This window comes from Micropterus salmoides, unplaced genomic scaffold (genome assembly GCF_014851395.1).
Source record: "Micropterus salmoides isolate LMB-PRFRI ecotype aquatic unplaced genomic scaffold, ASM1485139v1 Ms_hic_scaffold_7, whole genome shotgun sequence".
Lineage (NCBI taxonomy): Eukaryota > Metazoa > Chordata > Actinopteri > Centrarchiformes > Centrarchidae > Micropterus > Micropterus salmoides.
Genome location: NW_024044459.1, coordinates 13,925,433 through 13,952,871, shown reverse-complemented (window position 1 = coordinate 13,952,871; position 27,439 = coordinate 13,925,433). Strand labels below are relative to the sequence as shown.

Here is a 27,439-nt window from a genome sequence, read left to right as displayed (position 1 = left end):
ATTTCCAGCATAGTGGTTGGTTTAAACTCCGTTTTGGGACACAAACTGTCTGCCTCCTAGCAATTCAAGACACTCCTAATCTCTTCACACCACCTACGTGCATTTTCAGCTGCTCAAAGACAGAACATGGCGCCGTGAGCAGCATCATAACATACAGTAGTACATCATCACAACATTTACCAGCTAAAAAGGTTGAGATGTCTCCTTATTCAGCCAAAAAAGCAGATGTACATGCAGTGGTAGTATTTGTATGTTGATATATTACCAGCTCACAAGATTTTTCTCTTGGATTTTAGCTTACTGACCATTATAGTCTACCACAGCTCAAGGGAATGGCACACCTGTAGGGAATGCATCTGTCTTTGATTACTTAATGCACCTTTTGTAATTTTATTCATGACAAGAGTCGGTCTACATGACAAGAGTCGGTCTACATAACTTAGGTAGACAATTTTATGCAGTATGTATAAAGCAGCATTTTTCTAGTCAGAAAGTCTCTGTCAGTCTCCTTTATACTGCCAGAATACAGCTTGCAATCACTAGTGGAGATATAAGAGGTGGTTATTTGGGGATAAATGTGACAGAGGGGACCCAAAAGCTAAGCCCCAGCTAAGCCAAAGGGCATGTCAAAATGGAATAAAGCAATCAATGAATTTGGTCAATCGATCACTTTCTGTGGATTTCAATTTGAAATGTCAGGATGTCAATCAATACAGTGAAACTGATCCTCACCATTCCACAGTCGCCTCAATCCCTGATTGAGGATTTGATTAATCGAAAATTATTTCACGGACACATACCATGGTTGTTACGTGATTTTTATTCCTGTGAAATACCATTTCACAGACATAGAAGAAGAACATCGGGTGGAATCAATGAACAGATATCACATAGTCAACAAACATCCAAAGACAAGTATCAAAGTACAGAACAATGGAAATAGGACATTCAGACTATCAACATGTTCATACAGTTCTTTTCACATGTAAAAAGAAAATAAATATTGGTTTGTACATTTTTGCTCGAGTGATAAATAATAAACTCATGATTGGTGTTTTTATGTGTATTCACAATGCCAAAGTGTCTCAAAGAATAAGGCAACAAATCTAATTATTATAACTTTATTCCCCATGAAAATGTTCCCTCAGTGATGATATAATAGAAAACTAATGAAAATTTGTATAATTTGTCAGTCAGTTAATATTCTTTTCCATCACGTTCTTATCACAAAAATAGATATATCTATGGTAAAGTAATTCTTTATGCCTAAACTATATTTGGAAATGGATGAACAATCATGACGGTGAGTTGTTGTTGTGCGCTGCAGCACATTTTCAAGTGCAAAATGGAAACAAAGATATTTGTTAATAAAAAAAAATTATCTTTTTTTTACTGTGTTCTGCACAGAGTTGACACTTTTGACAAATTGCCTGGGTGCATCAGATAGTCGTTATGCTTTCTGGCTTTGGGCGAAGATTTTGTTGCCTCTATGAGGTTCTGGCTCTTGTGTGAGATTCAAGTTGGAGGAGCTGCCAATAACGATCCTTAAAAGGGATATTCATGTGAATAATTTTTATTTAATCTTGTTTTTGAGACCATTTTGAAGGGCCTTTTTACCTTACCTTTCAGGTAAGATTGAATCTTTGACTTCTGGTTCTGGTTTCTTCTAAATAATTACTGGTAAAATATTAATTTAATCAGTTGTTTACGAAGCTTGCTCTCATTATTTGGCCCAGTTCTCTTGTCACAGACCCCTCTAAAGCTTTGGTTGAAATTGTTTTCTATGTACAATACACATCAATAGTGACAGACCTTACCCAGGTGCATGCACAACAATCTAAACTACACCCAATCAAATTCATGTGGTGCTTCACAGATATTTATGTTTTATTGCCACAGTTTACACCATTTGGCCCTTGTCAAACTGCAATGCCCTGGGCAGCTTCTGACACCCAGGTTTCCACTCACCTGTTTTTGTATCTCACTGAATAAGAGGGTTGTCCGCTGTTTGATCTGGGCCAATGTCTCTGATGTATTGCCAACACCTTAATTTGAAAAGTGCTATAGAACATTTTCTGACCTCAAAAGTTAGTAGGTCCATTGGTGCTAACGCTTTTGAAGATTCACATCTGTTCAAAGCATTGTGAGATGTCTATTGTACACACATTTATTGCTCCATAGCAACGCATCCAAACAGAAAAGAAATTTAAAAAAAAGAACAAAATGCATTCCTGTGCGTATGTGTCAGCACTCCCAACCAGATCAGTTTCAATGCATATTCTTTAAATAGTTGAGTGGCACGAGTCGTTTGCTGTGACTGATGATCATCAGGTGCCCAAACGGGGCAAAGGGTCCATAGTTTAGCAATCCCGAAAATATTTTTTTACGAGCATGTACTAAAGCAGCCCTTCTTCTTCATGCAGCTGTATGCTTTACTTTTGCTGAAATTGCTGATATCCCCACCACACATAATTGCTCACAGTTGTCATAAGTAATTGAAAACAGCTCTGTTACACAGTCATAATGATTAATACATTGATAAGAACTTTTACAAATGTGTCAAGACAACTGTTTAAATCCATGCATTTCATGCATAGATGATGGTCATTCTCTGAGGCCCACAAGGCCCTGCTGTGGAGACAGAGAGAGCTGAGTGTTCACTGCATGTCCAGCCAGTTACCTGTGCATTCAGATTGCACCTTCCTCCTGAGAGCCATTCACCTGCTTCATCCCGCTCCATCCTTCTCACGCTGAAGCCCTGCAGTCAGTGAATGAGTAAAACTGTCCACACGATGACATGCACCTCCCTGCAAACCATTTTATCTGTTTCTTACAAAGGTATTGTTATTCCCAAGTGGTTTCTGAACTATGTTGCAACACATACAACAGCTCCACAACACTTTGCACTCCAGACCTTGCACATAACTGCACTTTCTTATCTAATTTTCTCCAATGTCATTACAATATTTCACAGATTTCTTTCTACTCGTTTATAATAAACCACATGGTACACTGGACAAATACAAAACTGGACACTACACTTCTCTCTATAGCTGCCACCATACTGAAAACACTGCTCGAGTGCACACAGCTAATGAATACTAAATGTTGTTTTACGAAGAGTGATATGTATAGTCAGCTGTCCACTTTAAACACATGTGAGGTCCTGTTGTCCTTGAAGCTCTGTAAGTTGTCAGCATGTCAGCAATTCCTGCACATGTAGTGTCCTTGGTAACTCCAGTTACTCTACGGTCATATGTTGGCCTGTTTTACAGCTGTGCGATTGTCTGTTATTTGTTTTTTGTTTTTTTAGCTTTATCTGTATCTGTAAGGCAGCCTTTAGGTGGTGTTCAAGGCTGAAAATGCCACAGTTCCTATTTCATGCCACTCCGCAGCACCTGATTGGCTGCGATGAGCATGACGCTGATGATGAAAGCTATGGCAAAGGCGCAGATGAGGCTCTTGCGCACACAAGTTTGCTTGACTTGCTGCGTCGGGCTGGAAGCTGGGGGAAAAGAAGAGGTGGGAGGGAAGGAGAAAAAATTATGTGAAGATCCATTGAATCAGGTGTTATTTAATGCTTGAAAGATATCTGATGAGTGAACAAGTTCATCACAAAACTTTACAATTACATGAACACAATCACACACAAAAAAAAGATGAAACTGCCAAGAATATTTGTTTTCACACCTGTACGCTGCTTAACTGCATCTGGATTAAAATGTTGATTGGAGTTTTGAAACAACAAACAAATGGATTGGCACCTGACTGGCAAATTAAAGGATGCTCATCAAAACACCAGTGCTCCAAGAAAACGTGTCACATACCAGCAGAATCATCTGAAGAACCAAGGCAGTTGAAGCAAAACAAATATTTCAAACTGCTTAAAATTGATCTTGCTTTTGATGTATCATTGAGTGTTTTTCTAATAGAAAAGAAAAGATATTTGTCATTGCAAATAGGATGGTTTGTAATGGCTCCAACCATCATTAAACCTATATGAGTACATTAGATAGATTATCATATAAAAACAAAGAATCCTAACAGCCTGTAAATTAACCATTAAAGGAATACTTTAATAATTTACTGAAGAGGTGGAATTTACCTTTATACTGTGGCCATTTTCCCTAAAACTGCCTCTACTTCTACTTCATTTAGTGATTTCCTGCAATTCTGACAATGACTTTCAAATGAGCTCCAGACAGTGTGTGTAGGTGGAAAGAGTTTAGCAACAGTGTGGTAATTTTATCAGGTGAGGAGAAAGCGAGAGGGGGGAGGGGAAGATGCCATTTGCTGCACAGAGTTGCTCGAATTACAAAACAGCTGCTTAAAAGGGCACAGTATTTCAGACACTGCTGAAGTACATTATGATTAATTGAGGCTGCTGATGTGAAAAATTGGTATCACTGCTGTTTCAACAACACAATTCTCCTTAAGCGATTGCTGGACTTTGGTGGAAAAAAGTGAGACTAGAAAAGTTGAGGAATCAGTAAGGGTGAAATGTGTCATTTTAAAAAGCATTATTACTGATATATTGTCATTGGAGTGTGGTGAAAGACTAAGCATGATATGGCTTGATATGGCTTGCTATGTCATCTTTGATGTAATTTTAAGAAGAGTTCTGCTTGCATCTTAAATGGTAAATTCACCCAAATCACAAACTACTGACTCGAGCCATGCACATTGCTTGGGTTTTATTTATTATATCTACCTCTAAGATTTTAATATAACAAAAGTGAATAAAATCTATTTGTGGTGCTCGAAGCCAAGATAAAATGATGTTTGAAAAAAGTGAACACACACTCTCTCCCTCTCTCCCATGCTTCCTGTGTGTATCTCTACTGTCACTATCAAATTTTATGTAAAGATATATTTGTGACAAATATATACAGTATATATAGATAGATAGATAGATAGATAGATAGATATAAATATATTACAGAGCAAATAACACAATCTGCATGGCTTAGTAAACACATACATAGTAATATGTAAATATTAAACTGTATTCCAGAGTCACACTTCACCAACCAAACGAGGACAGGGAAATAATTATTCAGCACTTAAGTTATCATGCCCATGAACACAAATAAAGGAATGGATAAAGAGTAGATGATGTACATGTTGCGACACGTTTCAGCTCTAATTTTGAAAGGCTTATTTAGGGGGCATGTCATAGAAGTAACACCACTGATTGGCTGGCTATATTTGTGGATCATAGTCACATTATCTTTGGTAAACTAGTGTCAATATTATTTGTAGGAAGCGATCTGCAAATACACTGTGATCCACTGTGGTTTGAAAATGCAAGTTAGATTGTGTTTGTAAACTGTGATGCGTGCATTTGTAGCAACTGCAATTTGTAACAAAAGTGAAACAATCTACAAATAGAATATCACCATCACACGCAGACAAATAATTTTACTATTTTTTAGATTTTGATTAGATTTCTATTTGTGGATCATGAAGAGTTTGTTTGTCGATTCTGAATCTATTTGTAGATCGTGTTTTGTGTTTACAAATTGTCATGTATATTGGTGACTGACAGTCATTTGTACATTTACAATGACACTGATTAATCCCCATACCAATAGTTCAAAACACTGGCTCATAAGAAGCATTTCTTTTCACATAACCTTTGTGGTACTGGACCATGTTCAGTTTTTATATTTGGGTGAAGTCACCCATTGATGTTTAACATACACTAATAAAATATAGACATATGTATTCTAGTTTGGATCTGTGACAGGTATGTGAATATTATATCATCAAATGCAAAATTGTCCATGAAATGCTAAATGCATCACACATCAGAAGTAGGAGGTTCTTCCTTACTGTCTATATCCACCTGGCACTCCCCAGGGTTCTCTATGTGGTTCTCCTCAGTCATGATGATGGTCTCGATGTCTTTCATGGAAAGGTGATCACAGAAGGTGTCATACAGAAGCCTTTTCAGCTCTTCGACCGTTAACTTCTGCATGTCACACTGGAGATACATAGACATAACTGAACATTAACATGGACACAGTGGTGGAAACAATACCACAAACACACACATGCATACAGTATGCAAGAACACACATATAACACATAAAAATGAAAAAAGTACACAATAATAGCAAAAATAGTATGAAATACACATAAAATATAAACATGATTTATATAAATATAAAAAAAATAGAATGTGCAGAAAGTTAAACTTCTAAGTACACATCCACTCATATTTTTCCTATTTTGATAATTAAGCAGTGTGATTTGTCTACTGGGCATCAAAGCATTGCAACCAAACTTGCATCATGGTGGAAAATTCTACTTTATATAAACGTGCAGAAGTATGGGCAACAAAATGTACATAAAGTACACACTATGGAGTATGGCTCCTGTCAGTGCCATGCTGTATATTATATAACTGCATTATATTGTTATTACCAATACATTAGTGTGTGAGCAGATTTTTACTGGTGTAGTTAGCAGGTGGAACTAATTTCAACCCCTTACATACTGTTGGGTAATTTAATCTATGCATCGTATTTTAGAACCAGATCATCCTAACCCTAACCTGTTTTGTAAAATTGTGTTCTGCAAAGTCCAGCTGTCGGATAAAATTAGTAGAGCAAAAATCTTTTATCCAAAGAAACTTAAAATTGCTATATACGTCAGAGGTTGCACACCTCTGGAGCAACTAGGGGTTAAGTGTCTTGCTCAGGGACACATTGGTGGATGTTGCAGTGGGAATGAAACCCAGGTCTCCCACACCAGAGGCATGTGTCTTATCCACTGCTCCATCGCCACCCAGTTAAGTGAAAAAATAATCTGTTATGGCTAAGACCAGCACAATCCCTACATAAATGCCAATCCATGATCTGTGCCTGTTTGAAAAGCTCATCCATGTTACTCATTTTCAGCTTAGACTGAGTGTGACCAGAGGCTCTATGTGATCAATCCAGCAACACACGCGTGATACTACTGTTCACATATAATAATATGTGAAGCTATGCAGCCTTTGCAAGAGTCCCTCAGGTTTCTCGACTCTCCCAGCAGGTGTCTTTGGTTGTGATTCTTTTTATGTACACTGACGGCACCAAGAATTCCCATAATTCCCCTCTCTTTCACGTGCTATTTGGAGCCTCACTTTCTGACAGCCACTCTGGCGCTGTTATCACCTACCAACAAAGGCAGCTTTGACACAAGCTCCATCCCATTCATTTCATCCCACTGTCAAAGTGAGCAATTGATTATCTAATGAGGTGTCTGTAAATAAATTAATATCTATTTTACATAAAAATTGACGTTAATGCTCTAAGTAATAAGACTGTCGCCACACACAAAAAGGCGGAGATATCACCTCAAAGTCTTGATGAAGAACACAGTTCTTAAGGGAATCCAAACCTCTCCAAGATTCAAATCCTCGCTTTAACAACCCAGTGGATGTGGCAATTAAAACTGGTTTTCTTTTAAAGTCATACAGTGGCGGAGTCTAAATGTTTCTGCGCTTGGAGATTTGCTACAGCTGCGACTCTGCTGTCTTCTCTCTAATAGTCAGGAAAGGAGTAACTGAATAATGAGCACCTTCCAAAAAACAGAGTCAAAGTCAGTGCCGTGGAACTTATCTGGCAACCCCGCTGCCGTCAGCTTTGGGCCCAGAAGAGTGACAAACTCTTCAAAGTCCACCTGGCCATCACCTGTGGAAAAGAGGAGCAGTTGGTATTTATTGTCGTTGGTTTTACTGCCTACTACAGTCCAGCTTTGTGAGCACAAAGAGAGCAAACTGCTCCTGTGCTCTGTGACTCAAGATAATAAAATCCAAGCTGTGTGTTTGCCTCACCGTCCATGTCCAGTCTCTGGATGATGACCTCCAGCTCCACCTCATTTGGCATGTAGCCAAGGGAGCGCATGGCCATTCCCAGCTCCTGCTTTGAGATGAATCCATTCCCATCACGGTCAAATACTTTGAAGGCCTCACGTATTTCTGCAGAGAAGACACACACACACTCGAGCTGAAGTCTTACGGCAGAGCAGGATATGAAAGCAGGAAATGTTCCACGCACCAAAGACACATTTGTTATGCCGCATCAATGTTTGAGTCATAGTTATATGGGGGTTGGCAGCTCAGGAGAACAAATATTCCACCATTAAAATGACAAAAAAACAAAAAACAAATAACCCTGCCAAAATAAAACAAATACCCTTCAACAAGAGCTGAGATCAGGACAAATTGTCAACATTTTGAAGGGCAGTGTGCTCTGCCTTCCTTGTATTTTAGATTGTATGGGGATGAATCAAAACCATAAAGTCTTACTCTCTTGGCTGCCAAAAACTAAAATGCTTTCTGCCAAAAATAGCCTAACAAGATATGTTCTGCTGTCATACCAAGTGGGGGAGGTCTAGCATTATGGTGATTCCTAGATTACTATCAGTCCAATAATTCCTTAGAAAGAAAACAAATTACTGACTTTTAATAAGATGCCTAATATTTTAAACAATTACTGACAACTCAAAGTGAATGCTGAACCCATCTGTGTAAGAGCCATTAAAATCAAATAATGTGAAAGGATTAGTCATACTACCATGCACTGAGCTCCACTGCACAAAATGTGTACTACAAAATCTATGTATATACATGGTGTAGAAAATATAACAGCCAAATAGACCCAACTTTGAGACAAGGTATGGCGGACCCTGAGATAAAAGTGACTGATTATTAGACTTAATGAAGTGAATGTGCGTCTATGCTTTAGTCAAAAAACATTTTTATATGTTTATATATTCATTTTGAACTCAAAATAACCCAAATGATATCATCAGGGATATCTCAATTTGTTCTAGACACTACACATTTTTAACAGAAAGCCTACATAAAAAACTGTTCACATGGAGTTTTAAAGATATTGGTGTTTACCAGGCAGGGAGGGTCTAACCAAGAGATAATATTCTATACACTCATTTGCCCCCAAAAGAAGCGGTACTGGAGCATGATTCAAGCTGGAGATGAGGCAACACTTAGCATTTTAAAAAATCTGTTCTGCGCTCCATCCAAAACCCCCTCGCTTGCTCTCCCTGCTCACTTTCCACTCACGTGTTGAATATGAAGTTGTCTCAGATATTTCCAGTCCAGAATCGTTTATATAATCAGTTTCTTTTCATAAGTGACAATTTCAGTCTGTGATTCAACAGAGGAATGGAGTGAATTGTTTGCTTTTTCAATAGATGCAATGTCGTTGCGTACAAATTCTGGGCTACTAAATCATTTTGGGTTTTTTTGGGATGATTTTGGTGTACTTTTGCCCAAAATAACAGTGGTTAATGAAAGCTTCCAAGTCTGTTAAATGACACTGAGATTATTCTGCAGTGGGTTTAGAGAAGCAGAGGAATGGTTGGTGTGGGCTGATTGGTGCTTTAGTTTTTCCTACATAAAATACATTTTCTTTGAGTAGCTGCTAGCTGCTCTGTCTCTAAGGGTCCTTTCACACATGAAAAGCCACACTAAGGTTGGAACCATGTTCATGTGTTGATACATTTTGATACATTCGGTTAGTTTTGGTTTGGTCTCACATTGCAATTCGGTGAGCGCACTAAAGAACTTTTACATGACATACTTGCATCCATCTATGTGGGCTGTGTCTCCCTATACTTTACATTGATTGGTTTGTAAACAGTTCCACAGGTGGCTTTGATAAGAATGAATGAATGAGGGATAAACAGATACATTATCATTGAGACTGCGTTATTATCATGGCATTACTACATGCAGCACCAACTTAACTTGAGGCTAGTTCAAATTTGCCAAATTAAAGTCCTTGTTGTGTGAACATTATATCGTTGCAATTGGCAGGAAAGGAGGAGAAGACAGCAAGCAAGGTTTAAAAGATGAGCTTTCACGGGAGATTTATAATTGTGTCCTTATTTCAGTGCATTTCTCTGTGAATTTGTTTGTTTCTGGTTTACACAGGAACCTCCAAATTTCCTGTAAATGGCTTGTCTGAACCATCCAAAAAATGCTTTCACACTAGGAACAAACAGAACCATGTTTTAGTTTGATCCAGACTGAGAGTACTTCTTTTCATCTGACCAAATTTTGTATGTTTGGTCCAGACCGTGGTCCGGGAGGGGTTTCACACCTGTAATTTTAGTTTGGGTCAAAGTCTAGACCAAATGAGGTAGGTGTTAATGCCCACTAAGATGCTGCCATGTTGAATCTTACCTCCAAAGACCAGTTCATGTGATAGTCAAACAATGCTCCTCCCAAGATTTCCAACCTTGCAACAAACTAGCCTGACTTAGACTAAGAACAAAAATGTATTAAAACACCCAAAATACAACAATTTTGACCATTCATAACCTGTTTCTGGTGCAATACTAAACCTTTGGAATACCCCCTTAACATGAGTCAATAAGGTGTGATGCGATTTATGACGCAGCAAAAGATCTTGCAGTACTGGACACACAGTTTAAACTCTTAGGAGCAAAGAGAAGAAGAGTAGAAGATGTCCCCCACTAATACAGGTACACAATCACTACAGCAAATCTGTTTAATCCTTAGTTCAGCCACACTGCATTCTCTGCTTGTTTACTTTTCATGAGGGACTATATCCCTTCATTTATATGCATTAACATCCACAACCAGGGCACCAACAGTTTTAGACTTGTCACATCGTCATGTCACACGCCTGATTAGCACACAAAAGCGCAGGAGATGAATGTTAAGATAGAGATGAGAAAAATTAGAAAATCACATGAAATGTAAGTAATCTCTCTACCATAACGTTTGTTGGAATCTGGAAATTAAAATGCATCATTAAATAGTCCTGCAAGAGTCACACTCAGGCTTTGGAATAAGGTTCAGAGAATTAAGGTATTTTATAGACAATTATAGATTAGGCCAATGTAAAGATATTTTTATAAATTAATTGTTCAGCGGGTTTTGAATAAATAATTGAAACAAAACAAGAACTGAATGCTGTTGCTAAATTATGCATAATTTGCCTCTGTTATACAAGTGACTGAGAATAACAGCCTTCTAGGTAGGCAAAATAAAAATTCAAATGTGAATTACAATTACTTTCTCTTCTCAGTTTACAGCCAATTAGCTGTTGTTAAGTTCCTGAATTGTAATACAAAACACACTTTATCCATCCACTGCATAGCCCAAAGTCCTGTCGATTGAGAATTGCTGCTCCGGTGATTTGTGTCAGAACGGCGACAAATGGTCAGCCTCTGGCCAAAATCCACAGCGTGACAGTCTGTGACAAATATTTCAGTTAGAAAACAAAACATTAAATATCAATGATTGCAGGACACAGTGTGTGTCATTCTGTGTATAATGTGGTGGCGGGGCAAAAGGAAATACTTTATCAAGTACACGTCCACAGAATAGAAATGCTGCCGCAGGGACAAGGGTACTTGACAATCATGTATTAAAATGGATTACATCTGGGGATGCAATTTATAAAACCAGGCAGATTGACATTTGCAGCAGCTATTTTTCACATTGTTTTTCCCTACAAAATGTCTTATTGGTAGTATAGTTTGAATCATTGAGAGCCTCCAGCTGTGTGTTTTTTTCCTTCCCTGGGTGTGATCTTATTGTTTGTAGAATAACAATACCTCAGTATCCACCTGAGGTCCCTGCTCCATCTGTTTACTTTAGAAAGAGGGGCTTTCCAGCCGACACTTGCTGAAAAAAACATGTTGCCACCACGTAGGAGGCAAACACACTCTTAAATAAGGTGCCAAAACAATTTTAGCTAATACTGTGTCTCCCCTAAAAGCTTTATTTATTGATCAAAGGCCAAGTTGAGCAAAAAATCTTGACTGGTGAGTGGTGTGTAGTATATTTCATATAAAAAGTTTGTATTGTGTAATATAATAGAGCCACAATTTGTTGTGGATTTTATACTCTGTCACAAACCATTCACGGATCACAGATGCTTAAGTGCCGCATGGGCCAGAAATATAATAGATGGCTTATCAAGTCCAGTGAGGTATATACAACCATAAAGCCAGAATATATAGCGATTGTAAATATATTATCAAAACCACTTGGCTCAGCTTGAAATCGAGACAAATAGAGTAGTACTAGAATGAAGTAACCAATCTCTAAAGAAAAGCAGACCATACATAATCCCCACTCCAATTTATCAAAGGAGTCTGACTAATCATCCTCTAAAAGAATTAATTTCTCTTTTTGACCACACGCCATCCAGACAGAGTGTTATCTTCTTTGAGAGTTTATCTTAAATGTCCTGAGGAGAGACAACTGTATTCTCCCATTTTCACTTTATTCTGTGAGCCCAAAATGTGGCAAATTCACATGTATACCCCCACAGTGACTCTATGGTCATTGAGAAACTGCGTCTGTCAGAATACAAAATGTTCTCTTTCCCCTGACTGTGAATAGATGCTCTGGCAAAAATAAAGGGAATAGCTCTGATATTGGTGTATACCTGCACGCTGCACAGATGACCTGAATTGTCCCATCCAATCATGAATGAACAAAAACAAGTGTGCACAAAATTTAATCACCGCCTATTCATGTAGCCTTGAAATAAATTGATCTAAATACGAGACACACATACTTAAAGCAATCTATTTTGATGGAACACTGATTTGTAAGAGAGTGAATGGCTCTGTCATTGCCACTACTGGCTCGCTGCGCTATAGCTATACTGTGCAATGTAACATCGGAATCCCGGGTAGGATATTTACTCATACTCCACTCTTCAGCAAGCAAGCTATATGACGAAACAAAAAGTTTAAAATGTACTATGTAGGTTCTTTGGAAGCTAGCTTGGTATTCTCAGTATGGATATCATGGCAGAGGCTGCAAAGAGGCCTAAGAAGACTTCGGAGGAAACAAGGAAGAGAAAAAGAGAGAGACTGAGCAAGAGACTTGACAAGAGTAAATATTGGACTGACTTTATCTCATTGGTGAGAGCTAAAAGAGCTGAAAGGATACAAGACAGATGTTGAGCTGGCATTCTTGCTTTTGGACTACATTTACATTTACTCTTACTCATTTGGCAGATGCTTTTATTCAAAGCAACTTACATTTGAAGATGAAGAAAGAGATCTACATGTGACAATAGATACTAATAAAAGCAGCAATAAATACTAGTAAGAGCTATTAGCCCGTACAGCATAAATGGGATAAATACCATGGGGAAGAGGTAAGAATTAATGAATAGTGCAATCTATAAGATAACTGTAAGGAGGCAAAAAAAAGGCACAGGAAGTTCATGTTAGAGGTTAGGAGTTAGAGGTGTTATGAGTGGAAATGTTCTAAGAAGAGGTGAGTTTTTAAGAGCTTCTTGAAGTTATAGAGAGACGCCCCTGCTCTGATGGCAGAGGAATGTATATATATATATGTATGTATGTGTAGGAATGGCAGAGCCAGATTAGTAAGTAATAACCTATTAGCTGGATGTTTGGCTGTGTTAGCAAAGTTGGCGACAGGCTAGTTTTCGATCATGATGTAATCTATGTAATGCATGTCTACAGCTGTCCTTATTTACAACAGCGGTAAATTACACTGCCAAATCGCGCAAAAAAACACATCTTATGTAATGTTGCTTTGAATGCATAGAAAGTCAGTAGCTACAATCCACTATCATGTCCCCAGACTAATTGTAACTTCACTAGCAAGAACGCTGCCGCAACAATATGTCATTTAAAGGTTTTATGAAGATTCTGAATGTATATGATAGAGGACGGATGAATGGATGTGAAGGGGAAGGGTGACGGTGAAAGAAGGATGTCTTCTGATAGACTGGTCTGGGAGGATAAATGGAAGACCGGGCGGAGGAGACTCTGTGTGGGGGCTCTGTCTCCGGAGTGTTTTCACCCGAGTTTATTACAGGCAATCCAGACTGTACCTAGATTAGACATGAGAGAGGCACTGCATTGAACAGGAAGGGATGGGAGAGGATGAGTGGATGAGGGAAGAAGGAATGAAGGGATGATGGGTGAGGGAAGAAGGGAGGAGGGGGAGAGGATGAGTGGATGTGTGTAGGGATGAAGTGATGAGGGGGGAAGGTGAATAGATGAAGGCAAAGGGAGGGTGGGTCAACACTCAGAGACAAAAGGGGCAGGATAAATAGCATGGGTTAAGACTGGCTTGAAGGTGTGGCTCAGCTATTAACCTAAGTTAATACGTTACTTCATTAATTGTCTGTATCTCGAGCCAATGTGTATGTGTTTAGTATCCCCTCAGGGATGGATAAAGTAATTCTTCTTCTTCTTCTTCTAAATCATTGAGGTAGTGGATAGAGATCTTCTTGCTTGCCACAATGACAGGAGATTTGACTTTTTCACACTGTTGGCTAATTCCTCATATTGAATCATAGCAACTCTTTCCTGTTTAACAATTCCTCTTGGATATAACACAATGATCATATTACATGTTGTCATTTGATCCCTTGTTAATATAAAATATTGATCAGAGCAGGTTTAAGTTCTCAAGACTTGGAATCTTGGTGGTTGCCAAATAGCAAACCAGTGAGCGTGGATTATAGCAAAATGCCATTATGGATGGTTTTAAATTAAAAAAGTGATGTGAATAGCAACGATGGGTGTTCAAATAGGTTTTGAAATAATTTTCCATATTTGTTGAAGTCAAAATGTACCCGTTTAGAGCAGTTTGAACTGACATAAAAGCGGACAAATAATGAACTTGGCATTCCATTTAAATTAGATTGTCACCATTTTAGATTTGTCCTTCATTGCTGCAGGTTTTATAATTGCTTCTGGATTCTTTAAACTCCAACTCTCACTTTCAGCTTTAATTACATTTACCGTTACAACCCTATTAATATACATATGATTTTCTTTTTTTTTTAGATTTTGAAGCTGTTGTTGTTGCATCTTCCACTCTGTCTCTGGGACCACGGCTCCACCAGGGAGGCGTGAATATTTTTGTTGAAAGCATGTGGTATTTGCTTTGATGTAGAGAGGTGCTTGTTGGCCTTCAAAGTTGCCATGCAGTCCCCTGTGGTGGGATCTGACAGAGGATGAAAAGCCCATGTTAAGATTGTGTGCTGTGAGAGTCAAGCATCTGAAGCTGAACTCCCACAAGAGAAAGGTGCAATGTACTCACACTACACTGCTCTCCCCGTGCACTGTTGTATATCAATGAAGTGCACTGGAACCTTGCTGCAGTCTGTGAACTGTACTACTGCACTAGACAAAGTCAGGAATCACTTGGAAATGGAGCTGACTCAAGCAGACAAATAGAAAGTGCTCGGATCATGACTAGGTTGAAACCTCAATGACAAGGGGCATGACATCAACTTTCTGTGTGGTGTTTTCTGTTAGACTCTCGACAATATAGTGATAGAGGATTGAGGTGGATTTTAAGTCATCATGTCATCATCTTTGACTGTATATATATATAACAAAGAAAAAGTAATCACAAAAAAATGGGTGATATGAACTCTTCTCATCCTCACATAACAGAAACACATCACATGGGAAATGTTTACATAGCTTTTCAAGGCATGCCTGGAGCAAAGCTTTATTTCCGGCTAAATTTAGCATCAGTGAAAACTTTTGCTAATTACATGCGGTGCACTCTGAGCAGAACAGGGTAATGCCGTAGCTTTTGGGGCAGTGAAGTGTCCGGGAATGTAATCCAAGGCCTGTTTTTCGGAGCCAGAGATCCTCTTTGCCTCAGTCAGACCTGCATCTGCTCAGAGCTGCTTTGGATTGGTAATTGCAGCACACCCACTCTTTATGTAAGAACTTATCAGTGTGAGAAAAACACAGCTTTGCTTTGTGTGTGTGTGAACCTCATGCAACTATTTTTAAACACCCATAGCAACCTTAATCCATCTTTATGTGGATAAGGGCTGACTTGGGCACTCGGAAGATTTGAATATTACCATAACAGGCTTCTAATAAGGCTCTGGAGTATTCAAAAGGGGTATGTGGCAGAGTCATAAGTCGCCTGTGTCTTAAGTAAAAATCCCATCTCTGTATCTGGATAGAAACTCCTCCATTCATTATTATATTTGAAGCGCTTTAACCCCGCCAATGCAACACTGACACGACCACAGGGAGAAACTGGAAGAGAAAAAAAAAGTTGGAAAGGTCGAGGTACTTTATCCTCAGTAAGAAAAAAATCCCCCTGCTAACTTCTTAAACCCCACTTGACCTTGAATGATTGAAGTCAGTGAAAAGCTGTGAAATTGTAGCCTGTCTCTGTTGCTTATTTCAGTTTTCTTTTCCAGCAGGAAAGGGGAATCATTGATCTATCTCCATTTTTCCCTCCCTCACTCTTATGTTTTCAAAGCTGCAAGTTTTCATCATCACAGCCGATACCAAGCTGAGCCACGGCCAACATCCACAAGGAAGCACCTCAAACAAAGGTCAGATGAACAATCAAAAGCCTCTGCTATGCATTACAGCTTATCCAACACTCCCTCATCAGTTCCACCACGTTAACGGTACATGCTCGCTAATGGATCCCGTTTTTCTACCGCTGGATTTTGTTACTGTCTGATGTAGACTTTGCAGTATTGTTCATTAAAGGGAGGAAATATTACAAGGGGGGGAAAGCGCTTCACCTCCAAGAACTCATCATAGTTAATTTTGCAGGTAATAAAGGCTGTTAGATTCCCTCCTTCATTGCAATTGATCAAAAAAGTAAATGGCTTAACTTTAACCTACCCATCAGCCATAATCAGAGCACTTCATGATATTCTCTGCTAATTTGCCCCACATGTTTACCATCAAAACCCAGTTTGGCAAGTTACGATGTCATGCCAGATAACAGCGAGACTGAACATTTCTGGTCTTCAGATCATGTCATTGACCACAAACTACATTCTGTGATCACTATTGAAAAGGCACCAGGAAATATCGATTGACAACATTTTCTCTGGTTCACTATTTTGGAATAAATGCAAAGAAATTAACATATTTCCTCTGTAACAGTAACAAAATCCAGCTACCTTTAAAGCTCACTAATTAACATGTTATTTCAAAATTTTTTAATCTGTAGCTACAAAAACCAAAGTGAAAAAATGACATTTGACATTTTTCTGGGCATTAGGTGATGGATTATTTCTTGACCAGGCACAGTAACTAGCTGGAGTCTTCAGTGAAGTTTCAGAAGGACAGATTAAACAAACAAGATACAATGTGTTAATTAGTGAGCTTCAGAGGTGTTGGTAGATTTTGTTACCTATAGCCTTCCAGTTTCCAGTCTTTATGCTAAGCTAACGGCCGACTGTAGCTTCACGTTCACGTACAGGCATAGTTAATCTTCCCATTTAACTCACCTCTAGAAAGCGAATAAACATATTTCCAAAAATGTCAAACGTTTGCTTAATAAAAAAAAAACATTTCAATGGTTATTTCCAGAATACCATTAAGTTTATGTTAAACTTCAGCCAATAATATCGTCACAAACTCCACAATATTTCCACGAAACCACACTTCTTTTAAAAAAGCTGTTTTAGTGGACAGATACAACCTGTGGCTCACCGGCTGTGGTGCTGGGTCACGTCGTCCTCTAACAAATGGCTCATTACATCTCACATCTTTGTCACCATCTATGTCAAGTAGAGCTTTTTCATATGCCGCTTGTCTCATCCAGGCAGGTGATACATGTGCAACCGAGAGAGCCATTTTGAAATCCATTTCTGCCCTCCTGCCTGTCTGGCAGATTGTGTAAGACAACCCTCCATCATGTAGGTAGAGCGAGAACAGTTGAGGATTGAGCGGACTGACAAGAGACGTACAAAAAAAGATTTATAATTCTCAGCCTGATTGTATGTAAGCAAGGTGTTTTCATGGGTGTCCCCAGCGCCGCATGTGTGGAATGTCACAAATCATGTCCTTTTTCAAAATGGATGGAAGTTGATCTTCGTGTCTTGCTTGTGTTTCTCTCCTTCATGTAGGTGTATATCTTTTTTTTGTCTTTTGTGGTCGTTAATGATAATCAGGAACGCCTCTGAGGCTTTTCTAGCACTCATACAGAACAAACTGATGGACCTTTCCGCCACACTCATGCAAAGTTATTTACCCATCCTGCATCAGGGTTTTATAGAATGCCAAATTCTGGCAATGAACTAAAATAAATATATAAACTGGAAAATTGGCATTTAACTTTGGAGTAATTTAACAATTACAGCAGTCAGTGCCACATGTCTTTCTTCTTTCTAAATCAGTAAGAAAAGCCGTTCGAGTTATAAATTGAGTTTGCAGGCCTTGTAACATTGTCAAAATGATTTGAAAGGCAGAAACTGGAAATGTAATGATGTTAGTAGTGAAAAAACACTTAATTTATTAGCTTGATTCGCTTTTTTATTTCAGTATTGTTTCAGAGGGAGAATGTTTTGATGAAAACTCAGTTTTTTCTTCTGTTGGGAGATATGAAAAGCTCGTGCCTATGCAAGGGGAAACAAACCGTTAGGACAAAGGATAAAATTAGGTGTTTTTCTGTAAGAGAACAATAATTGAACTAATTATGGCTTCTTGGGAGATAGCCTTGCAAATTGCAGTCAATAGCTAAAGTGAGCAAGACAAAAAAAGTAAACACATCTGGATCGTTTGCACATTACACACTCAAGAAAATGAGCCAGCATATCTGCTGCTATCATGATTGGTCATTTTGTTATGTGTTGTTGTGCAAATATTCTTAGCAGAACAAGCTTTAAAATGGTCTCAGTTGACCCCTTGGAAGTACACCCACATAACACCCACTGATTCTGCACCAGCAATACGTTATGTGCATAATTTCTGTCTTGCCAAGCAGATGCCGGTGTCTTTAAATATCTTCATTTGTATTCATGTAAGTATTTCCAAAGGAATGGAAGTCAACCCTCCACCTCAGGGCAAAGGAATGAGTCAATGTTTTCTGTGGCAGCTACAGTAGGAGTCGAGCAGCAACATCAAGATCGCCTCACAGGCAGTTTATACCATTAAGAACAGAGTGGTGTCAGTGTTTTTTTGAGCAGCTGTCAGTCAAAGCGATTTGCAAAGTCTAAAAAACTCTGCCAAGGGAACAACGAAAGAAGTTGAAAAAGAAGCCCCAATGGCATGTGTTAAATTGTTACAGCTGAAAGCAAACTACTTTCAAAAACATAATGCAGTGTGGAAGACAGTAAGAAAATATTATATAAGAATATTTACAACCTAAGGGACACATGCAGAGAAAAGAAAGTCCCCAATCAGTCCTGGCCACAAGCCAAGAGTGCTGACTTCCAGTGTTTCATCATCCAAACATACAAACTTAACCTATGGTATTTGAATGTCACTGGTTGTTTTTGGAAGGTTTCACATTCAACCTAACATCCCTGTCCCCACAGATTTTATTTTTCTCTGACACACATCAGACTAACCCTGCGCTGTGTAAGGCATAACTACCTCAATTTAGTAAAATTAATTTGTTTAGAAGGTCTGCGTGTTGTTGTGGGTCTAACTAAAGATACTAAATACCCTCTTTGGTGGAGTGATTTCATTCATTTATGCCAAATAGCCACCGTAGCAACACCATAGCTGACATGCAACTTCCCTTATAGCGCTAAATGAGGTATAGCTGAGGCTGATAGGAATGTCATTAGTTTTGCAGGTATTTGGTCATAAATCAAAAAACGGGCAATTTTCAAAATATGACTTTCATGTGGCGTTACATGAAAAGGGATCACCAAAGTTATTACAATTCATCCTGAGGTGGACATGAATGTCTGTGCCAAATTTCATGGCAATCAATCCAACAGTAGTTGAGATATTTCAGTCTGGACCAAACTAGTTAATTGACTGACCAACTGACAGTGCCATTTCTAGAGCCAATGCAGCTAGCATTGCTAAAAACATTAAGGAATTTTCAGAAAGTTTCCGTAATCTTCTCCTTTACAGCAACACACATCTAGCAAAGCCATCTCCAGTGCAAACCTTCTGCACATCGCAATTGTCGCTCTATCAAAGTGTACATACCGTAAACACAGTGACTGCAAGCCAGTACTCTCCTAATCAGCAATAAAATGAAGCAGACCTTCCCACAATCACTTCTATCACATAGCAAATGAAAGAATGTCAGTGCTGTTGCTATAAACCCAGTTTCTTCTTCCGTGACTTTGGTGCCATTATTCCAATCACTTCCTGTGTGGAGCATCTCAGCCTCCTGTGTCTGGGGGTACAGGCCAATCTGTGTTTGATCAGGAGACAAGTAAAAAGGCCCCTCACTCTGCCACAAGCGTGAACAAATGAAGAGATAACTTCGTAGGCTGTGTTGATTTTGATAACCTCAAACAGTTCCTCGGTGAGTTTGAAATGCTCCTTGAGAGATTTGTCCCGCTCGGGCACTGTGACAGGTTTGGCTCTGGATACACTTTCATGTTTCTTCGACAGTGATTAAGAGAAGGCTTTCATGCCTGACCAAACACTCTGGAACTAGAACTGAGTGTAAGTATCATTAAACATGTATATGGATATGAAACCATAATTTTGGTGTACATTTTAATCTGAGGAATACTTGATTTTCTCATTCCATCTGCAGAAAAAGGGTTCATCGACTGCAGCTGCCATTGAAATAAAGTAGAATCTTTCTTCTCTCTTTCTCTTTTCTCTGCAACCATATTAAATGACTTAGACAGTAATTTGACATCTTGCTTCCAAAGAGAATAACTAGTATGTAGATTGAGATGGTTACAATATATAGCTTTTTGTTATCAATTCATTTATATTTGTAGCTACTTCCCTAATACATTGCTGCAATTATGTTCCTGTTTTGACAACAGGAAATGTATCATTTTGTTAGCTTTTTTAGCAGTCAAATGGATCATTTTTTAATGTCAGGATTTAACTTTTATAAATGTATGAATATATTAGTTTTTACTCTTCGTCCCAAATGAATAAAGGTGTTTTGAGGTTTCGGGGACAACTCTCTAGAGAATCTGTCAGTTACAAACAGAATTTGGGCCTAATTCATTAAATAAACCCCCCTCAAGCAATCTTCAGAGTTTGTTTCAATGGATGTAAGACAGAGTCAATGAACAAAAGGGCAGACACAGGAATATGTATTATTCTATCTTGAAATTGAGCTTGTCTGTGCAATTCTACAACTCTGAATATAACAAAAGTGAGAAACAATGAAAGGAAAGCCAGAGCAGTATTGAACTGAGACGATAAATAAAATGCACTGATTACAACCTTGTCGGAAAGACGCAAACATTTTGTTCCTGTCTAGAGTAAGCTGCTGGCGTCTGCTTACACAGCCACACTCTGGGACCTGTTACAAATGCTTTAAGCTCAGCCCTGGGACTATTTTGAAACTGCTTCCAATAGGGTTGTTGCTTGGCTGTGTGGAAATGTAAAACCCACTTAATTCTACCTGCAGTGATATTGACACTGAGCTTTGTGTGTGTGTGTGTGTGTGTGTGTGTGTGTGTGTGTGTGCGTGTGTGTGTGGTGGAGGAGGTCTAAACTATATCAAGCTCCTGTAATATGACCAACTGTTTTTTTTCATTACTCTCGTGTAGGAGGGGAAATGGAGAATATGGAGCTCAATTTATGCTCACATCATTGTACATTTAGTTACTTGCTACCACCCCACACCTTCTACCACACACACACACACACACACACACACACACACACACACAAAGGCTTATCGAGCATCAGAAAAATTGCTTTTTGTTCCAATTATAGCTTTGACAGCCTTCTCGGCTACCAAAGTATGGTGCCAATGGTGCAATCCCTGGGGTGTCCAAGCCAGTAATTGAAAATCAAGTCCTTGGCTATGCGTGCCAATAGGGCTTGAGGCTCCTGTCCCTATACATGCGCTCGCACACACATATTCACTAATGTGCAATTTCATTACGTGACAAAGTCCCGTCTCTCTGACGGCCGAGCTGATGTATGTGACACCTCAGACTTCCAACCAATTCTCATCTATCTCTCAAGAGATGAGAGCGGTGACGAGACACGGAGATTGATGCTCACGCAACGCGTTTCTCATCTGATCAACGAATACTCGAGATTGTTCAATGCACACTATATTTTGGAACTTAACGACCTTTGATGTAGGTAAGATCAGCCTTTAGGTTTAGTTGAAGTTAGGGTGCTGCAAACCAACCAAATTTTCTCCTTTATATATTGTCTTCTAACCTTTTTATAAAACCCAATAAGATTCTAGGTCTGACTCTCTTTTAGACATCTCTGTTATAAATCTCCATTACAGAAATAATAATAGATTTATTTGGAATGTCAGAGTATAGCGCTGCATAAAAAGTACCGTCAACACCACTCACAGATGTAGAGCATACACAAATGCATTGTATTTAACCATGTTTTACAGTGAGGTCTCTAAGAGCATATTGGAATAGCAGACTTTTGAAACATCCTCAGTTCAAAATCACGTTTAAAACAAGTTTTAAGAAAATTAATGATTAAATCGTGAAGTATCAAGCAAATAAAACAATGTTAAACATGTTTTCAGTTTAGTTTAGTTTTCAGGGCCTGGACCCAAAGAATGTTCTGATTTAGGAAGATACTAAATCAGAGCAGAAATAGATTGTTTCCAAAGGCTATACATTTTGTTTTTAAAGCACAAATCTTAGCACACTCTATGATAAAATATGTATGTAGTCACCTTTTGAACTATTCAACAATCAACAAACCAATCAGCCCTGTCACATTTATATTATTCCCATGTTGCGATATCTGGAAAGAAAAAGCTATGAATCTCAATTACATTCTTGACAACAGCACCATTGAGTCTCCCAGTGACACTGCCTTTAAAGTCTGCCTCTTTCACAACCTGTAAGACATCCCTCACATGGGATCACTAATTCTCTACAACAGCTGAAAAAGGCTTTGTCACCGCTGTTAACTGTGCATTACCTCAGGCTCTCCTATTCTCTCCACACTCGCCACTATAAGTTGAGCTGTAAAGCCGGAACAGCTCACTTTGTCCTGCGACAGTTACTGCGGCAGGAAAGTGCAAGTGGATTTGACTAATTAAAGTTAAAATGAAATGGTGTCTGTTTATCGCACCCAAAGCTGAGCATAAATTAAAGTGGGAGGGCGAAAAATAAATTGAGATTCCTCAATTTCAGCAACCAAAAGCTTCTTCTGGAGTTGATAAAAAAATACTGAAATATGGCACAAATCTTTTTCTTTTTTTTCTTTGCTGCTGCTGTGCACAAAATATATTTCTGTCGCGCAAAGGCTCTGTAGACTGGAAATTATGTTTGACAATAAAGCGCAATAAAGAGTGATGCAATGCTATAATCACGGGCGTGACATCATGCAAAGATCACTTTTGGCACTAACATGTTGACAATTCTTCTATCACAGGATCAGTTTGTTGCGTGTCAAAGCAAAAGAGAAAGGCAATAGGGTATAAAACACAGAAGGAACACAGCGTGATCTATCTTGCACACATTCGTGTTTTATCTAGATGTTTCTGCTGTTTCTGTTTTTGCATTCTTAAACAGGTGTTGTGTAAAAGGTACTGAGGCCATTCATTGAACACCTTTGGGGAGTCAAACCAAATTCATATTTGGCTTCTTCTACTCAGCTTTTCTAATTAATATCAACCTCAGTACTGAGTAACATTTCCCTGCCAACCTTATTATGTGTCTACCAGCGTGCGTATTGCAGATGCAAACCTCAGTGTGTGTGTGTGTGTGTGTGTGTGTGTGTGTGTGTGTGTGTGTGTGTGTGTGGGAGAGAGAAGAGAGAGAGAGAGAGAGAAAGAGAAGGACTGTGTGGCTGTGTAATTTCAAATGTGGCCAGCTCTAGGTTCAATTAACGGTTCGGATTTCTCCCTGTGAAATTCTGTGTCAGCACCCACTGACAAGATTGCTCACAAGACCTAGCTTGTCTGTAATTCACACTTCTGCATTTCAGTCATAGCCTAATCAGAAATGTATCTTTTATAGATAGTGTGCACATCATCTTTCTGAATCTGTCAAAAAAAAAAAAAGGAGGAGAGGTGCAGTGAACAAATCATTCAGCAGGGATAACGTCAGCTACCTTACAGTGTCACTGCACTGAAAACATGGCATCAACGCAAGAACTTACTTACATCACACACGCATTGGGACTTGAACAATGTCCAGGGGCTGCTGCATGATAATGTCCAGATGTCACAGGTTCATATCGCAAGTGCTCCAGGCATGAATATCCTCAGAATAATTTGCTCTGAATAGTTGTCATAGTTGTTGGGGGATGTCACTTCTTTTGCTGCTGGGTGCCTCTGCAGTGCCGTAGAAGCTGAATGTGTATATTGATGTAGAAGGATGGTTTTCAAATAACTTTTTTTTAAATCAAGAGAGGATTTACCCTGGATGTTGGTTAAATAATTTAGTAGCTGTGGTACAAATATTTCACCCCCAGAAAAGATGGAAAAAGGATTGATTATCAAACACTTCTGGATTATCTGACCATCGGAAAGTCTGTGTGGCCAGACTTAATGGGCTGATGAAATCTGCTTCTGGTTAAAGACAATGCATCATTGCTGTCATCAAGAAGCAACACTTCATGGCAGAAAGGGTGCGGGGATGCCTTTTTTATTCAACCAAATCAGCTACACACTGGGGGCATATTCAACCAAAACTCTGAATGAGATGCAAATCTATATTTTTAATCAGTGAAAGAGAATTGTAACAAGACAGCTGACCTTTGAGTAACACTGATAATAACAAAGTGAGTAATTATTTTTGCACATTCTGTTACATATCTCAAGATCAGACAAGATCAGAAAAGGGGATGGGGGTGGGGTGGGTTTTAAAATGTATCCAAAACCCTAAAACAGTCCTCTGTCAAGCTGAAAATCAATCATTTCAAATCTTTATCCACGTGTTAAATCTGCATCTGGATCTCTGGAGCGCTGTCCAAGGTGCTGATCTGTTTGAACGAGCTCCACCAGGAGCTGACCACAGACACACACACACCGCCACTACATGAGCTTGTTATGAATTAACAGCTCCTGTGTTGCTCACTAGCCTTGACCACCCTCAGGTATACACGTACAGGTAACATCTCACCTTCAACTTCGTCTTCGGGCAGGTTCACCGGGGTCCTGTAGGAGAGGATGTCAGGGATGGTGCAGACCCCCCGGTACATCAACGTGGAGGTGACTGGATGCATCGGCATGACTGCGACCTTTGGCTGCCACCTGCGCCCTCGTCATACAGAAATGTCTACAGAGAGGGTCCCAACTTCCTCCCGCGGTCACCGAGGGAACAGAGAAGCGAGTCCATGGATATGGGGAAGAGGGGCGAGGTGAGAGACGGTGGATTCCGCAGCGTGTCTGCCGAAATCTTGCTTTTGGTCAATGACGGAAGAGCAGGGAAAATGTAGGGGGTGTCTTACATTGCATTTTGTTTGAAAAACAATTTCCTTGATAATACACAAAGTCAATGGATAAAAAAACTACCTCAGACTGAGACAATGCGCACACATATACATCACCTTCAATCAAGACCAGCTCCACATCTGAGCTAATTAGTGCGGGTTATTAGTCTGTTGTAAACCGACCAGTCGATACACAGATTTGTAGGTTATCAATCCAATGATTGATTGTGGTTTTAGTCCCAGCGTTTCTCCGCAGAGAGTAAATTCATGCATCCACTTGTTGGATACGTGCGCTCACTTGACGCACTCCGTCCTCAAGATCCAGCCACCTTAATATAATCCACAGAAACGACGTGTTACACTTAAAATATTGATACAACCAAGCAAACCTAAATGTGTCTCTTGAAAGCGTGAGAAAAATGACTGGCAAGCGCGTGTCGGGATCCTCAAAGACAAGAATTGGTCGCTCCTAATTGGTCATGGGCACGGGGGCGCAGTGCGATCCAGTTGTTCCATCTTCAGTTGGAGGAGTGTTTGTTTTTTGTGAAAGGAAGCTCTCTGTGTATATCTGATATGTAGTCTCTCTCTCTCTCTCTCTCTCTCTCTCTCTCTCTCTCTCTCTCTCTCTCAATCCCGTCACTGTTTCTCTGATACATACGTCCGCACAAACACACCCTCCCCTCCCTCCCTCTCTGTTTCTCTTTGTTTTTGTTCAAGTACTCTCTATGTGTGCATTCCGGTTATTCACCGATGTTAAGCTATAGCCAAACCATAAAGTGTGAATGATGACTAAGTATGGTAGGTTTATTGTTGATTAGTAACTCGCAACGCCACTTGCTTATATTTTAACGGATGACCAGGCACTATAATGCATTTGGAGTTTTGCATGATTTAGTTGGCTAGACTGAGGTGACATACAGTAGTATTTAACATATTATAAGAGAGGACGAGAGAAAAAAGAAGGGGACAGCAGTTAAAGTAGTTAATAAATCCCTCTAGCTTTCTCTCATCATCTGCACCATTCTTTTATGTGCTGCTGCTGTGTCACGTGAATTTAAATAAAGTGTCTATCTGTCTGTCTTTCTGTCTGGCTGTCTTTCTCCAACTGTATGCTTTGCTGCACCACTATCTGTGCAGAGCGATCCAGCTGAAATGAACGGTTGTACTTTTTGACATGTTTGGCTAAGAAGTCCGGGGTAAGATGTAGCAGGGCAGAAGAGCCAGTTGAATTTTTGATGTCGGTGAGTTGTCTTCTTGGTAATTCCGTAGGCAGGAGACTGCATTTCAGGCACGTTTCAGACATTTCATTTCAGTCACATACAGGGCCAGTCATGGCCTTCTTGGGACCCTACAATGAGAATTTGTTTTGGGGGCCTTATGTTTTTTCATGATTTATAAAATGTTCTTGCTTTATGGATAAAACTATAATTGACCATAAATTACAGTAGTGTCCTGGCTGTATCTTGGCTAAGCAGTTTATTTGACCAGTGTATGCATCTGTTTCGGGAAACAAAGCAATAAAAGTGAATTATTATTATTATGCAAAGTGGTTATGGAAACATTCATAAAACCGATTTACTGACACCACAGTAACCCTTGTGTTGTTGTTTTTTAGACTGGCTTTACTTCATCGTTGTTTGGGGTGCAACAAACCCCACTTATGTATGTGTAAAAAAATAATAATAATAAAGAACAAATAATAATAATAATAACTGCAATAAGAAACTTGAAATACGCTGAAGTGGTAGCCCTTCCTGTTGCACAAAATGGGCTTGCATTTGATTAAGGTGACAAACTGTGAAAATGACCATGTAGTGTTATTAAGCCAAATAAGGAAATATTTCTTGTTTTATATGTTATATGGGCAATGGATGAACACATACATATTCTTTCTGTTTGCCAAAAAGTCATCCACAGATGAAGAAATATATAATATCTTATCCACATCCTTCTACATAGTGATAAAACATCTCACTTAAGTCCCTGTTAGAACATTTGTGAACAAACTGTACTGTATACAATTCCAAAATTTGGGTAATGCTGCCTGAAAGGTGCTGTCAACGCCAATCACGGATAAAGACATGCATTGTATTTAACCATGTTTTACAGTTGTGGTCTCTGAGACTGCAAACAGAAG

The 27,439-nt window shown here is 39.1% G+C and overlaps 1 protein-coding gene across 1 annotated transcript; it reads right to left on the bottom strand.

Moving 5' to 3' along the window:
- Positions 1-906: 906 nt before the first annotated feature.
- LOC119891140 (calcium-binding protein 7) lies at positions 907-25,883 on the bottom strand. Its single transcript, XM_038702482.1, has 5 exons — positions 24,993-25,883; positions 7,826-7,969; positions 7,570-7,682; positions 5,836-5,986; positions 907-3,505 (listed from the first exon to the last, which is right to left on the bottom strand). The coding sequence occupies exons 1-5, from the start codon at positions 25,099-25,101 to the stop codon at positions 3,375-3,377; spliced, it is 648 nt and encodes a 215-aa protein (XP_038558410.1). The 5' UTR covers positions 25,102-25,883; the 3' UTR covers positions 907-3,374.
- Between the last annotated feature and the right edge of the window lie 1,556 nt (positions 25,884-27,439).